Source organism: Pseudopodoces humilis, chromosome 6 (assembly GCF_049639895.1).
Source record: "Pseudopodoces humilis isolate 2021_Gansu_Grassland_sample_001 chromosome 6, ASM4963989v1, whole genome shotgun sequence".
In the NCBI taxonomy this organism is placed as follows: Eukaryota; Metazoa; Chordata; class Aves; order Passeriformes; family Paridae; genus Pseudopodoces; species Pseudopodoces humilis.
Window position 1 is genome coordinate 59,180,280 of NC_142205.1, and position 16,040 is coordinate 59,196,319.

Genomic DNA, 16,040 nt, shown 5'->3' on the forward strand with positions numbered 1-16,040 from the left:
AAATATTATCACCTCTCCTGAATGGATTTCAGTGTCTTGATGTGTGAGACCTCAGAGGTTTCTGCTGCTTTGTCTTACCTTGTATTCCCACTTGAATTTAGTGGCTCAAAGCTGCCAGTAAACGACCCAAACCTCATCTACCGACTCAACATTACCTGCAGCACAGGGAAGCCTCTAACGGGAATATCCCTGCACTTCCCCCAGCTGCCCCCAGGTAGGACACATCACCTACCCCGGCTACGCTGCCCCCTGCCCTGCTCTCCGGTTATCCACAGCAGGCAGGTCTGCCTCGCTGCTGCCGGCTGAGCCCAGAGCTGCCTCTGCTCTCTGCCTCGACCTACGTACAAAAGGAGGAGTTTTCTGCAGACAGACGCAAAACTGGAGCCCTGACATTAAAAGAGTTATATAAGCCCTTACACAAGCTGCAGCCTCCTGGAAAGGCAGCCAGCATGGAGCTGCTGCTGGCTCCCCTGAGCAGCAGTAAGCCCTTTGCATGGCACAGAGGCAGAGTGGGGCTGCTTCATGGCTGCAGCAGCAGAAGGAAATGGAAGGAACTTGTTCTCTGTCCGCTCAGAGCCTGGGGAACAGAAAGTATCTGGCTCAAAACATGTGAAAAAAACATGTGAGAGAACGGCGTGTCTGCAATTATAACACTGAGGACCTCTATTGCCAGTGGTTTCAGAAACAGAAGTGGTTTTCAGGGTTTGGGGTTTCTTTTTAATGGATGCCTACTAATGCACAGAAGCGTGACAAGTGGAAAATGTCAATACCTACTGGTTAGCACAGATAGCAATGCCAGGCCTTGTCAGCAGCTGTTCAGTATCCATTTAAATAATATCAATTATGAAAAATATTTTAATATGCTGCATTCAATCAATTTATAATCATTTTGCATCCCTAAATAATTTAAAAGAGGTTAACCCCAAGTCAGAAAGAAGCAGAGGAAACAGCGATACAACAGCCTCAATCAGGCTGTATGATTATTCTCCCGAGCACAAGGCTAGCTATTAATACCTTGTGCTCCCCTGATGAAACCAAGAGCTGCAAAACACTGCCTGGTGCTGCCTTGAGACAGTGCACAGAAGCCCAGGTGTTCAGGATATGCTTAAAGCCGAAATTCCAGGTCAGAAGCTCTTTATTGCACAACCTGTGCACTCTGGGATGAATCCTCCTCCAGCTCTAGGTGCTAGACTCAGATGCTAGAAAAAAGGAAAGCTGCATTGAAATATGGGCTTGTATGAGTCAATAAAGAAGCTGCTTTTCCCCCCTTTGAATGAATACAGCCTGAACTCTAATACTGTCTTACTGGGTTGAACAGGGGTCAAGAACTAGTGATACTTTGCCAAGGCATCCTGAAGACAGCATACATATCTATATTTTAGTAATTTAAATCCACTGGCTGCACTGAATTGTTCTTTTGTGTTTAGTTAATATGTCGTGTAATCTGTTTACATTTGCTAGTCTGGCATAAAAACCTCGTAGTCTGTGGCATTTGTGGTTGACTATTTGCTTATTAGTTGTACATTTGAACTTTATAAAATAGGCCACTTGTATGCCAGAAAAAACAAAGCAACAAAACAAACTGACCTCATTATTTCCAAGTTATACACCAAAGTCTGAGGAACATAATCTAGTGACCTCTGTGAAAGCTCTGGCAGCAGAAACCTTTGCCCTAGGCAGCTGTCACCTTCTGTTTGGTCCAAGTGACTGAGTATTGCACAGCTACTGAGTTATTCTTATTCCTTTATTCCTACCATAATCCCAGGGATGGTCATATTTTCTCAAAAGAAAAAAAAAAAAACAAAACAAATAAAACAGGGTTCATATGTGGTGGATGCTTGGCAGGGTGCTGCTGTTTTTGCACAAGACATGATAATTAATTCTTGAGCTTGTTGAGGCTGTCTGAACATGCCATGAAATTGCAACAGACCTTCCTTGTGCAATCACACGTGCACTGTATGTTATATTATCCATAGAGATCCTTTATTTTCATACAAGTTTCCCTTTGGAATACCATAACTTGCAACTCTTCTTTTCACAAGGAGCTGTGGGCACAGAAAAAGGTGGAGATAAGCCTAATGAGGAAACAGACTTGCCAAGGGTAAGGACTATACATTTACAATTCCAGCCGGGAGAGGCTAAAGGGATAACCACTGGATTGTTTAAAGGGACAAATGGCACTACTTTGTCAAAACACAGGCAGCTGCCAGAGAAAATAGAGGAGCGGGCTCCATTCTAGACAAGTCCCACAAAATGTAGCACTGGCAGAATCAGCTGTCCCCCAACAAATTCAGTCTAAAGTATTTGGAGAAACTAGCTTACCCTCTGTGTGCTTTGGGCAGGACTGAAGAGCAAACCATTCTTCAAAAGGTTTCATAAGATGCTTTTAAAAAGGCCTCAGTAAATACACAACAACTCCTTCAGGTGACCCCATGGATGGTAGATACCCAGCACCTTCAGAGTGGTACCAGCCTGGTGGAGATTCAGGGGGTGCTGAGACACCTGATACTTCACAGGACAAGGTCAGAGCCCTAACCCACAGCTTGCAGCTGGAAGGGCAGGAGGAAGGAAGAGGAGGGAGATTGCCTCTTACACAGCTCCCATCACTCTGTCTGGCAACACCTCCTTAACAGTCCAAGCAAACTGATTGTACCAGTGTCACTTCCCAGTGGCTTCCCTCAAGGTGGAGACCATTTATGTTAACACATACATGATTGGCACCAGCCTTAAACCACAACTGCCTGCAATTTACAGCCAGCTGCAAGAGATAATCCCTTCTGTATGATGTCAAGGGTGCAGTGTTTGTGCCCAAACTTCACTGCCTTCTTCAGTCCCAGGTCGCTCTGGCTCTTCCTACATAACTGAGCAGACCACGATGCTCTCTGGTGAATGACTCAGGGAATGGGCTCCCCCACCACACTATGAGCAATCCCCATTTTATCCTCTGGCAACAGTCATGTGCTCCCTGACTTGTCAGAAATTAGGCTGAGCCCTGGCCCCATCATAAGGGAATTTTGCCATCTTAGGCCAAGGCAAAATCTCTTTGACAGTTTCAGCAATATCAGGACAGAGTAACTTCCACAGGAAATATTTACTATTTACTGGATTTGTGGTGCACAGAGCGCAGCCTGCACTTGTCTCTGCTCTTTGTCATTGGATTTGTTCCCCTCCTCTTTGTGTCGCTTTCAATAAGTTTTATATAATTTCATTTAATTGAGCTCCAGTACTACCCACTCTATTACATTTCAGTTCATGAGAAAAGTTCATCTAAGGTATGATCAGGCATATCACCATTGATTTTTAGCAGTTTATGAAATATCACTCTGTTTTGCCAGCCATACAATCTAACTATCTTATCTCAAGGGACAGGAGGAGCATTATGGCACACTCGGAGCATATTTTATAAGTGGTGAGCAGCCGACAGGATGCAATTAAGCCAAGTATTACAGTCACGATCTGGAAAGGCTGCCCTGTAAAGTCTTGGTTTGCTGCCATTTTGTTGTGGTAGTCTTCAGACTGAAGTACATCTTGTACTTTATGAAGGTGCTCCTACATATATACTTAGATTAATTCCCTGAAAGTTACCTTCCAGTGGTATAGCTGTAAAAATACACTAGAAGTTACCAGCTGGTTATACGTCTTTTCCATCTTTCTCCAAACCCTGTGAACTGGAACTGTGTTACACAAGATCCTGAGATTTTTACTAGGGAGATACATGTTGAGAGAAGCATCTTCTCCTTACTTGAGGAGCCAAGACAAAGTGAACTTCAAAAGGCAGAGACTCATGGCCTTCTCTCTTTTTTCCTCTGTGTTTCCAGGTTTGTGGTTGAAAGCCTTTCAATAAATCTTGACTGGTGACTTTTGGATATATGCCATAGCATTCCCTTTCTTGATATCACTTTTCTCCCCCCTAAGTCACCAGCACATGCAGAGGCAGCCCAGAAAGTTCTTCTTATGCTTCTTTTCCTTACCCGAAGGTGTCAGATTTATGGGGAAAGCACTTGATCCTGAAAAGCTTCTTCTAGAGACTTGGTCTGTCTGCTAAATGGGCAAAGGCATCTTGGCTCCATCAGCCTATTGCCTGTTGCCCAAGCCCCTCAGCTGGCTGCCTGCCTTGATCACAGTGAAAGAGAGGTCTGCAACCCCAGGAGGAATGGGTACTAGTTGCCCAAAAGAGGCACCAGTTCTGCTTTTTAGCATTTTTAACTCTTCTGGGGGCTCTGACCAAACTGGCTGGTCCTCAGTCAGCTACTACCAGAAGAGCAGGACACAAAATGGGAATGGAAAGCAACCATAGCAAGTGGCTTTCTCCTGCTTCTACTTTTGTGCCAGACAAATGTCTGCTTACCTAAAGCCTGCAGTGTAAAGCCAAAACAAGAAAAAGAAGTCCAGAAATGTATCTTCAGGCTCACTCACTCTTCAATCCAGGAAATTTTTTCCATGTAATTGCAAACTAAAGAAATTCCCAGTTTGCCAGCACAAGAAGACTCAGTTTCAGCCAGCTGCTGTACCAGCACAGTGCTTTCTGAACAGCATCCTTCATACCCTCATGACACCTAGCCAAAGATAGCACTGGAAGAATTTACCTGGATATCTTATTACAGCCAAGAATTCCCTGCTGTCCTGTCCCCAATGCCACTAGAGGTTCATGCAAGCTGCAGAACATGATTTGACATCACTGGTTATGAGAGATGAAAAGAAAAGTGTGAATGTAATCAGTGCAGAAGCTGATAGAGATGACTGAGAGGCCTGTAGAAAAATGTCAGTTTCCTCTGTCAGGCAAGAAACATCCATATGCTTTACCCCAGGAATTCTTGGCATTGCCACTGCAAACTGAGGCAAGAACTGGGATTCAAACTCTTACAGTGGGAAATGGCCCCTTCTGGATGCAGGTTTTTTAATGGTCTACATCTCTGATCCTTCACTAGAGGGGGAAAAGCATGGGGGGAAAATAATCCTAAACCACTGAACTATTCCCCTAAGCATTCAGCTTCTTACAGAAAAATCTGACCACTGGTTTTCCTGCTCCCTCAGCAGCTCCCTCACACCTCTGGAGAGCAGGTCCAACCATCCTGTGCTTCCCTGCACAATCATCCCCTGCTGCCTCTGCTGTGTGTAACACTTCATCCTCTGCCACAGAGTGGGGTCGAGCTTGACAGAAGCCACCACATCCCCTGAGTCTATGGCATAGCACTCACAATTCCCTTTAACAAACACATGCTCTTGTTGGGGCCAGGAAGGCGGAGTTTGCAGGGCTGGAAGGCACCGCACCTCGAAGGGAGGGAGGGAGGGGAGCAACTCCTTCCTGCTGCTCAGTGTACTGCCAGGCTGTTCAGCTCCAGGAAGTCCCAAAGGCAGGAATTGTGCGCACCAAAAGCAGAGGTGGATGCTCCAGCCCTGGGCCGCCCAGGGAGATGCTGTTGCCCCTTCCATTACTTCACACCAGCCTCCACTGGCATGGGGCAGGCAGATGTCCTTCCAGGGCCAATAGATTGGTACCTTGCTGTGGTTTCCAGCTGCCGGCGAGCGCTCCTCGCTAGGTGGAGCTGCCGGAGCGAGCACGGAGGGCCGGGAACCAGCCGCAGGATGGCCGGGCTCTCCCCGAGCCGCACCGCGACCCAGCCCTGCTTCCCGAGCTCCCCGTGCTCCTGACACTGCCCATATCCCTCCACTCATTTCGGTTCCGCTGAGACTGAAATGAAGAGAGCAAGATCTTTTCTCAAAGTCGCGGTACGAGGTATACTGATGTCAGTGGTATTCTCCATCCTTTGGGCTGAATCCGCTAATCAGTGCCGCCCTGCCAGCCTTTGATGTGATGTAAAATGCTGAAATATGATTTTCTAAAAATCATAAAATTATGCACATAATGATAGCCACGGCCACTGCTTTCCCCCTCCCATCCCCATTTAGATAATCAGTTTAATGATTTTCAGTTCCCTGACACTGGACCACGCTGTGCCAACAATTTCTAAGCAAAGCTCTCACTGCTGATTTCCATGGTGGGGCTGCTTAAAGATCAATAGCAGCGATGGCCTAGTGTACATAGATTTGGGTCAGAGTGAAAGAAACTCCAGTTCTGCCAATTAGATTTCCATACATTTTTGCTGCTAATGTGGGACAAAAGTAAAGGCACCATTAGTTTTAGCCATAGGGGATATGTGGTTATCCACATCAAGAAATTCCTCACGTGGATTCCAGGGCAGTGCCTGGGTCCATATCCAACAGTTGTGGGGGCACTCACTGTCCTGCAGGTGCTTGGGATGCTCAGCTAGTCAGCCAGGGCTGGGGGATGATGGGTGAACTTCTGTTCATGAACTTCTGGATCTAAACTGGTGTCTTTATCCACATCTCTTATGCACACACACTGCAGAGTGGGAAGTTTCTGCGCAGCAATGCTCAATGGAAGGGAAAAGGAAGGTAGCTTTGGAAGAGTAGCACCTTCACAGCCCTTAGGCAAAGATGAATGAGGGAGATGGAGCACCATTGTTTCTTGTCTCTGCTGTTGCACAGCGGGCCTACAGCACACACACTTTGGCAACACAATTAACAGCAGGTTTCCAAAACAGTTTCCTTGCCTGAGGCCATCAGCTACATGCATCCAGTCCCCACGGAGTTCCCAGCTGGAAATAGAGCCGGCCTCTCACCAGCCATCACACCACTCTGAGGAGTGCAGAGGCAGCAGCAGTCCCGTTACTGCTGCTCTCAGGTGGAGAGAAGGACCACCCCTACCTCAAGGACTTCAGTCCTTAGCAAGTTAGAGGCAAATGCCTTGTCTGAGTGCCAGGTCACATCACAGGCACATCTGTGCTGGCTGCAGCGTTCAGTAGCACCACACAGGAATACACAAACATGGGAATGCTGAGAAATCTGTTGTGCACTAATTAGGATAGACAGAGGTCTGGTAATCAGTAATGCCACAGGGCTGTTGCTAGCAGGGCTTTGGAGCTAGGATGCCAGCAGAGGGGTGGGTGCACCTGCAGCAGACCCCATAGTGGCCACATAAATTGTTATGTGATGTTTCCACAGGGCAGCGTAGCAGCAGTGGAGTAAGCTGGACAGACTTCAGGTAAGGTTTGTACTTCGCAGAGGGGAGAGTGCAGTGTGGGCAGAGCCCGAGCAGGGCATGGGCCTGGGGTGGGAATGGGGCTCGGAGCAGGACTGCACCAGGAATGGTCTCCGGTGAACCTGTGGATTCTGGATAGACACTCTGCACTTGTAATCCTCTCCTCCTGGCTTTCCCCCAGCAGGGGTCAGGCTGAACCAGTGTCCACAAATCAAAAGTAAAATTAACTACTCCGCTTCAGCAGCAAATATTCTCAACGTTCCAGAAACGAGATTTTTTTTTTTTTTCCCCTTCCTGAGGATACGGAAAATACTTGAACATTTCACTTAAGAAAAGCAAGAGAAATATTGAAGTGGTAACAGAGGTGAGTGCAGGCAGCAGTCTGCAACACTCTCCTCTTTGCAGCGGTTTCCAAAAGGTAGTGTCCGTGTCCTGTTCCCACTGTCTCAGCCTCCGCTCCCTGTTCCTCTGGATACGCTGCAGTGTAAGTGCGAAGAGAAATTCGGACAGACTGCGCAGACCGCAGCGTTAGAGCGGCAAAGTGATGGGAGCGTGTCCTCAGAAGTGACTGGAAGCCCCCGGGGAAGGCAGAGCTCGCAGCATCCGCCGCCCGCCGGGGAGGGCAAGCTGCTTTCCGCACAAACCATTCCTGCGCGGTCAGAACAAGTAACGCAGAGCGGTGCCGGTCCTAGTGCCGTGCCTCCAGCACACCCCAGAGAGAGCTGGCAGCGTTCCGTGGTCCTTGGCACTCTCAAGAGCAGCCCAGGGAGTCCGCAGTGGGGTCGCACGCGAAGTGACGCCTCTGACTTTAGCTGTCACCAAAGGTCTGCAGGCAGACACTCTGGGACACGAATGCTAAAAGGCAGGTGAGATGTACCCAAAGGCCCGTCTCCCGAAAACTTTTCTGGCCAGCTTTGTCTCAGTTTATCGCCTTGCAAGAGGACACAGGATGGCGTTTCATGCGTGGAATTTAAATGATAATTTTATTATATTTTAGTGTATTATTGGCGTGCGATTTTGTAGTCTTACAAGAAATTTCCGTTTCCATATCTCCATTAGATGTCTGATTCATTTTCTTGGCTCGTGGTAATGCCTCAGGCTACATCACTAAAGAATCAGTGCTCTGCATTAGATAAATATAAGACCAAGTCTGATTAACCTAGTAACTGTTTTTAATTAGCTTTTACTCTTCTTCAAATATCCCGTGTATTTGAGGAAGCAGAAAGAGGATGAGAGCAGGCTGGTGCTGTAGAGATGTATAGAGCTAGCATATGGACCGAGATTATTCATCATCATTGACAGCAGCTCTGCTGTAGGGAATCTTGCAACAACATCACAATTTTCCTGCTAGAGTGAATGCCATAATGGACACATTTGTGGGCTGAGTTATGGCCAAGATAGAAAAATAATTTAAATCTTTATAGTGCTTTTATGCTCTGTCTTCCTTTTTGGTAATCAGATCTTGATTAAGAGTTCGAATTAGCACCCAGAAGAACATTATGCTTTCCTGGCTCCTTCCCACCATGTAGGGCAGGCAACAAATGATTCAGTGGTTTTACAGTGCTGCTACAACATAAAAAAGGTGTCTGTATACCTAGACACTGCTTCAGGAAAGTAACCGGCTGCTTGCTTGCAATGAGGAACATATGGTAGTGGCAAAATATTTTATTTGCTAAATAAAGTGACTGATTTAGTTCAGACAGGCTCCTCTCTCACAGCCACGATGACTTATTAGGGAGAAAGCTGGGCAAGGTGGGGTTCGCTGTCCCGGCTGCTGGGGGCCTCTGTGGGACAGAGCCAGTCCTTCCCGCCAGGGCAGCACCTCGCGCACAGCTGGACCCTGCGGGCGGCACGGAGCTGCAGTGCGAGTTCTGTCTCTTCTTGAAGAACATCTTACCCTGCAATGCAGGTTCGATCTTTCCATTTTAGGTGTCCTCATGGTTTGGTTGGTTGTTTTTTGGTTTTTGTTTTTTGGTTTGGTTTTTTTTTGTTTTTTTGGGTTTTTTTTTTTTTGTTGTTTTGTTTTGTTTTTGTTTTTGTTTTTTCCTTCCAGATACGTTTGGACCATTCCGCTGGAAGTCAATTTTGGAAGCACAGCTGCTCCCTCGTACTTCCTATGCCTCGAACAAGCAAACTAATAACTGCAGCGCTTTGTTGTTGTTGGGTTTTTGTTTTCTTTTGTTTTTCGTTTTTTATTTTTTGTTTTCTGACGTTTCTTCTGTGTACCTGTGAATTCATTCACGCATCTTCTTCGATTCGTCCCGGGGAGGCCGGGCTCCCCATCGCACCTCGGCCCCTCCCTGGCCACAGCCCCCACCCCTCGCAGGACCCCACTGTCCCTGCCACCCTGCCGTCCCCGGGGCTCTGCGGGCTGCTCCCCCGAGGCCCAGAGGGGATTCTAGAGGAGCTGTCCCCCTCTGGCGGCTTTGCATCCTCCGGGATGCCGGCCGCCCCTGCTCTCCGCTACCCCGGCTCGGGCCGGCCGCTCGCTCCTCCTCTCCGCCCGCACCTCTCGCTCGCCCTGGCGGCTGCTCTCTCGTTCATTATTGGACTTGGTCGTCGTTCGATCTGAAGCGGCGAAGCGCTTACGATGTGACCCCGTGAAACTGGTGAAACGCAGCCGGGTATTGGTGAGCAGCCCCGCCTGCAGCGACTCCGGTCAGTAACCCCGTCTGCTTCGGCTGCGGCGTTTCCAGGCTGCGCCCTCCTCACCCCGTCAGTGAAGTTTGCTGCTGGGGTGGGTTTCACCCCCACTGCTGCCTGAGGTGCTCACCCTGTCCCCCACCCGCTGCTCAGTTGTTGTGAGGTGCAGCACAGCCCCGGCTGCCTCCTGAGTTACTTTGCCTGAATATTTTAGCTTAGGGACTGGCTGCCCTAGCTTAGGGAGAGCAGAAGCTGAGTACGGAAAAGGAACCAAAAATTAATATTTCCGAATATTTCGTTTATTAAAGACAGAGAGGAGGTAATTCTGGCGTCTGCTTTTGAATCCGTTTCTCATGTAGGGGCAGCCCTACGGGCGCCATCCCACCTGCGATGCTATCTTTAGGGAAGAAGTTGTGCGAGGAGTCCGCCAAGAAAACACTCGGGTTTTTTTCTCTCCCAATATGCCATCAGTTCCTTACAATAGAAAGGGAAGAAAAGCGCTTGTGCTGGAGAGATTGTTTTGTTTTTCTTCAGCTAGAAGACAAGCCGGGCGGCGAACTCCTGGCCGGGCCGGGAAGGAGGCGAGGAGCGAGGGAGAAGGGCCGATACCGGCGGTACGGCCGGGCCGAGCACAGCCCCGGGCGGTACCGCAGCTCGGCCCTGCCCGGCACGACCGCGCTGCGGCCTTAGGGCCCGCTTCTCCCGTGCCAGAGCGAGCCCGCGGCTGAAGCTGCCACCGCTGCCGGTAGCCGGCCCTGGCAGAGCCCCCTCGGGACGCTGCGAGGAGGGGGACAGCAGGTCCGGGCCGGGGGGAGCCTCTGCCTCCGCACCATCTCCTCTGCAGGAGGGAGGAAAACTCCCCTGGGTGCTGGACACACAGCGGGGCTGCCCAGCGCTTGCCTCAGCACTTCCAAACGCGGTTTAGCATTTCTCTTCCCCCTAATTCAAATGCAAATGGGTGTCTTTCAGAGGCGGCTCCCCCCTCTCCACGCCTGCTGCCGGAGCCAGCCTGGGCGCGGCCGGGGCTGCGGGGTTGGCCGTGCGGGGCTGCCGCGGCCAAGAACTGGCTGGCTCCTCTGCAACCAGCAGGAGAGCACTTTTGTTGGTTTGACTTTTAGGCTATTTGCGAAGTCAGAAGAAGACGAAAAATTTTTTTTTAAAAAAATTCAAACTAGGAGATTTAACTCGAGCTTCCCGGAGATGCCCTTTGTGTGACTGTGTCAAAATTAAGGCAAGACAAGATCCTACGCACCCTTTCATCAAGTGTATTCCACAGCTTTATAATTTAAACTAAAACAATTCAGAGCAACAAGGGATTATTTAGAAATAGAAGGAAACATCGTTGCAGGTAGAGGACCGACGTGCCTCCACTTCAGCTAAGATTCGTAATTAAAATGAAATTAATTTTCACACCATCCTGTTTTTCCACGTACAGACAGCACAGGAAAAAAAAATGTTCAGGATGATTTCGCTTCACTCTTCCTTGGAATGCTCTTTAGGGGGCACATGGGATTTTTTTTCCCTTACAGCTTTGGGAAGAGCCGTGAGCAGCCGGGGGCGCTGGGCGCAAGGGTCCGGGGGGATCGCTGTCACCGAGGGCCTCGGGTGTACAGCACCGGGCAGTGCCCGGGCCGGAGCGGCCGGGCCCGGCTGCACCAACACCCGGTTCCAGCGGGGACAGAGAGCATCCACACGGTCCAGAGGCGTGCGGGAAGGGCAGAGTCAGCTCACACCACCCGCATCCCAAGGAAGCGCCGGGGCAGGCCCGGCCCGAGCGGGACTCGAGCGGCTCCACTCTCTGGAGGCGCTCCCAAGGCACAGAGACAGGTACAGAGAGAGAGAGAGAAAATGAGAGAGAGAGAGAGAGAGAGAGAGAGAGAGAGAGGGAGAAAGGAAGGAAGAAGGGAAGGAAGAGAAAGAGACAGAAAGAAAGAGAGAGAGAAAGAGAGAGAGAAAGAGAGAAAGAAAGAAGGAGAGAAAGAAAGAAAGAAAGAAAGAAAGAAAGAGAGAAAGAAAGAAAGAGAGAAAGAAAGAGAGAGAGAAAGAAAGAAAGAAAGAGAGAAAGAAAGAGAAAGAAAGAGAGAGAGAAAGAGAGAGAGAAAGAGAGAAAGAAAGAGAGAGAGAAAGAGAGAAAGAGAGAAAGAGAGAAAGAAAGAGAGAAAGAGAGAAAGAGAGAAAGAGAGAAAGAGAGAAAGAAAGAGAGAAAGAGAGAGAGAAAGAGAGAAAGAGAGAAGACAGATGAATACAGGAATACGAAAAATTAAATGAGAAAAGGGAAAGAAAAAAAGCAGAGAGAAAAGGAAAGAGGAAAGGGAAAGGAGAAAGTGAAGGAAAAAGAAATAAAATGTAGAAAAACAGATTAAAATTTAAAAAATAAAAATAAAACGTGAAAGGAAAAGGAGAAAAGAAAGATAAAAGGAAAGCAAGGAAGAAAATTAAAAATAAGAGAAAAAAGGAGAGGGAAAAAAACGGAGAGCAAAAGGGAGAAAAAGGAGAAGAAAGAGGAGAGGAAAAAGAGGAAAGAAAGGGGAAAAGAAAAAGGAAGAGGGAAAAGAAAAAAATAGAAAGGAAAAATACAAAAAGGGAGAGGGGAAAAGGAGAAGAGAGAAGAGGGGGAAATAAAAGAAAAGCTGGGAGAAGAGAGGAGAGGGGAGCCAGGCGAGCCCGAAGTTGGCGGCCGGGCGGGCGAGGGGCGGGTGGGCAGGGCCGGCAGCCGCCCCGCCCCCGTCCCCCCCCCGCCACCGCCGCCGCGCCCGCTGCCGGCCGTGCCCCCGCTAAAGGAGGCAGGGAGCGGGGCGGCGCGGCAGTGCGCCCTGAGCCGCGCCCGCAGCCCCGACAGCAGCCAGCGGGAACCGCGCTGGGAGGGATGCGGGGCACCGGGGAGGAGGCAGGGGCGGCGAGCGCGGCCCCCGCGCCGCTGTGAGCCCCCGGCGGGCAGCGGGAGCGGCGATACATCCGTGTAGGCGCACGGCCTCTGCGCGGACAGACGCATACAGCCGCCGTCCGACAGCAGCGCCGCTTTCCGCCCCGGGAGCGTCCTCCGAGGCGCAGCCCCGATGCCCGGCGGGACGGCGGGGCCGCCGCTCGGGTGCGTAGCTCCCCGCTAGAGGCGGCGGCCCCCGCGGGCGGGATGCTCGTCTCCGGTGCGGGCGGGACCCCCGGGCCGCCCCCCGGGGCCCCGCGGCGCTGGGGGCCGCCCGGGCCCCCCGCCCCGGGCCGGCGGCGGCGGCGCGGGGATGCTGGCGCTGGGGCAGATGGACGGCGCGCCCCGGCAGGGCGCCTTCCTGCTGGGCAGCCCGCCGCTGGCCGCCCTGCACAGCATGGCCGAGATGAAGGCGCCGCTGTACTCCGCGTACCCCCTGCCCGCCGGGCCCGCCTCCTCCTCCTCCGCCTCCGCCTCGCCAGCCTCCGCCTCTCCCTCGCCGCCGCTCGGCTCCCCCGGCCTCAAGGCGCCCGCCGCCTCCGCCGCCGCCGCGGGCGGGCTCTCGGCGCTGGGCACGGCCCCGCCGCAGCCCTCGGCCGCCACCCCACACGGCATCAACGACATCCTCAGCCGACCCTCCATGCCCCTGCCGGGCGCCGCGCTCGCCTCCGCCTCGCCCTCCGCTTCTTCGGCGGCGCCCGCCGGGCTGCTGGCCGGGCTGCCCCGCTTCGGCAGCCTCAGCCCTCCGCCGCCGCCGCCGCCCGCCCTCTACTTCAGCCCTGGGGCCGCCGCCGCCGCCGCCGCCGTGGCCGCCGGGCGCTACCCCAAGCCGCTGGCCGAGCTGCCCGGCCGGACGCCCATCTTCTGGCCGGGGGTAATGCAGACCCCACCCTGGAGGGATGCCCGCCTCGCCTGCGCCCCCCGTGAGTACCCAGCGCCGCGGGGCAGCGGGGGGAGAGAGTCCGGGGAGCCCCGGCGGGAGTCCGCTCCCATTGCTGGGCAGTCCCCGCGCCCCGGCATCGCTGTGACACCCTCCTGCCCCTCCACCCAGGGCCCGGCCGTAGCCTAGGGGGCTGGCTTTGCCTCGATTTAATTTGTTTTCGTTTCTTAAGTTCGTTTTGCCTTCTCTGTCCCCTCGGTCAGAGCAAAACTCCGTAATATGTCGCCGGTTATCGCCTGCGAAGAGCGGAGCTCTCCGAGGGGAAGGTGGCCTCGCTGCCGCCGTCGCTGCTGGGCACTCTCGGGGCCGGGGTTGGCTTTAGGGGCGCGCACAAACTTTCCCCGAGCAGGACTTTCTCTTACCGCCAGCTCGCACCGGCCGCGGCCTTTTTTTTTTTTTTTTTTTAATATCATTTTCCCGCTCAGATTTTTGATCCTTACAGGAAAAATAATCAGGGAGAGCCGAAAGGCCAGAGCCGTCGCCTTGCTTAGGCAGTAGTTTTCTCACACACGCACCCGCCGCGTATAGACCCTTCCGTCCCCTGCGGCTGCTTGAGAGTGAAGCGCTTTCCCAAATCCGTAGATTAACTTGTCTGTCCCTGCCTTCCCTTTCTTTCCTCCTTCCCTTCGCCAGATCAAGGCTCAATTTTGCTGGATAAGGACGGAAAGAGAAAACATACAAGACCCACTTTTTCTGGCCAGCAGATTTTCGCTCTGGAAAAGACTTTCGAACAGACGAAATACCTGGCGGGCCCGGAGCGAGCCCGGCTGGCCTATTCCCTGGGGATGACGGAGAGCCAAGTCAAGGTGAGAGAAGCGGCTCACGCACCGAGCGGTGCGGGGCTGGAGGAGCGGGGAACAAAAGGGCCCCACCGCGGAAATGGGGTCCGTCTGAACCGGCCGGAGATGCTGCGGGCTGGCGTGGCCGAGCCCGCGGGCACACGGCGAGGGCTTCCCCGGCAGCCACCGGCACTTCTCCCTTTATTGTCTTACTGCGGGGCCGAGAAGGTTATTTTAAAGCATTTTAAAAACCAAACAAACTGAACCAAACAAACCCAAGCGGAACGGAGAAGCCCTGAACACCATGGGGGTGGCCAGCGTACTGGGAAAGCCAGGGAAAGGGTGATGTTGGGATGTTGCACTGTCGCACCCGCACTCATACTTTTTGGTTAAAACTCTGGGCTTTGGGCGAAGCGGAGGTGTGAGGGGTTGGCAGAGCGGGCTGAGTTCCCCGAGGACATGCAGAGGCGTTTGCTCGGCGGACCGGGCCAGAGGGGCCCCTTGGAGGTGCTCACGCTTTCAGTCTGATCCTCAGAGCCTCCTTTGTCACTGCAAATACGTCCCGATGGCTGCGAATAAATTATTGCAGCTTCTACAATGAAAATGCCCCCCTCCTCTGGCAGCGCCCTGCCGGAGAGTAAATACATCTGGCGGGGCAGGGGGGCTGGGAGAGGAATCGGCCCCAAAAGTGTGTTTCCCCGCCCCAGACAGGATGGCAGGGAGCTGCCCAGGCCCGACGCGGGCCCCGGGGGAGCGGGGGACGGCTGTCTGCTCACGCTGGGTGTCGGAGGCTGCCGGGAGCGCGGTGCCGCGGGGCTCGGCCGCTTTCGTTGTGGGGAAATTGCCTGAAGGGCGGCGAAGCGGGAGTCGCTGCCGCACGCAGGGGATGGGGACTGGCGGGGCAGCGGGGCGGGAGCGGCCCGGTCCAGCCGCCGCGGGTGGCCGTGCCGGTGATGGTGACGGTGGCGGCGGGGGCAGGTCTGGTTCCAGAACCGACGGACCAAGTGGCGGAAGAAGCATGCGGCGGAGATGGCGACCGCAAAGAAGAAGCAGGACTCGGAGACGGAGCGGCTGAAGGGCTCCTCGGAGAACGAGGAGGAGGACGACGACTACAATAAACCCCTGGACCCCAATTCGGACGACGAGAAGATAACGCAGCTCCTGAAGAAACACAAGCCGGGGGGCGGCGGGCTGTTGCTGCATCCCCCGGAGGGGGAGGCCTCCGTCTAGCCCGCTTCGCCCGCCGCCGCTTTCGGAGATGTACAGATCTATTTTTCTAGACTCTACGCGCCCGGGAGGAGGAGGAAGAGACGCCGGAGGGGGAGCAGAGAGGACTGCGGGCAGCGGGCCCCGGCGGGCGCTCCCGGTCCCCGGCGCCGCGTGTTGTTGTAGGGTGGCGGGCGGAGGGGAGCGGTGGGGGCTGCCCTGACCCCCGGCCCCGCTCCCGGCCGTGCGGCGGCCGCGTCTTTGCCGGCTCTTTGTAAATAAACCGTGAGTCACCGCGACCATAGGCGTTCCTTACTGTGAATATTTAAAATGTAAAATACCTTCTTTTTTTTGTACAGCGGGGGCCGGGGGCGCAGCCGCCCCGCCTGCCCCGCGCTCCCTGGCAGCAGCGGGGGCACCGCAGGAGCCCCCGGGACTGCGGCAGCGGCACCGCCGTGGTCGCCAGTGGTTCCTCCCGCGGGCCGA

General features: G+C 53.2%; 1 protein-coding gene across 1 annotated transcript; it reads left to right on the plus strand.

Moving 5' to 3' along the window:
* The first annotated feature begins 12,942 nt into the window (after positions 1-12,942).
* On the plus strand, positions 12,943-15,578 carry NKX6-1 (NK6 homeobox 1). The gene is made up of 3 exons (XM_005525630.2): positions 12,943-13,552; positions 14,203-14,375; positions 15,327-15,578. The coding sequence occupies exons 1-3, from the start codon at positions 12,943-12,945 to the stop codon at positions 15,576-15,578; spliced, it is 1,035 nt and encodes a 344-aa protein (XP_005525687.2).
* The last annotated feature ends 462 nt before the right edge of the window (positions 15,579-16,040 follow it).

Excerpts from the sequence above, each read along its gene's own strand:
- NKX6-1 (XM_005525630.2), top strand. The coding sequence starts at position 12,943 with ATGCTGGCGCTGGGGCAGATGGACGGCGCGCCCCGGCAGGGCGCCTTC. Across the intron at positions 13,553-14,202 it reads CCGCCTCGCCTGCGCCCCCC|ATCAAGGCTCAATTTTGCTG; the intron begins GTGAGTACCCAG and ends TCCCTTCGCCAG. Across the intron at positions 14,376-15,326 it reads TGACGGAGAGCCAAGTCAAG|GTCTGGTTCCAGAACCGACG; the intron begins GTGAGAGAAGCG and ends CGGCGGGGGCAG.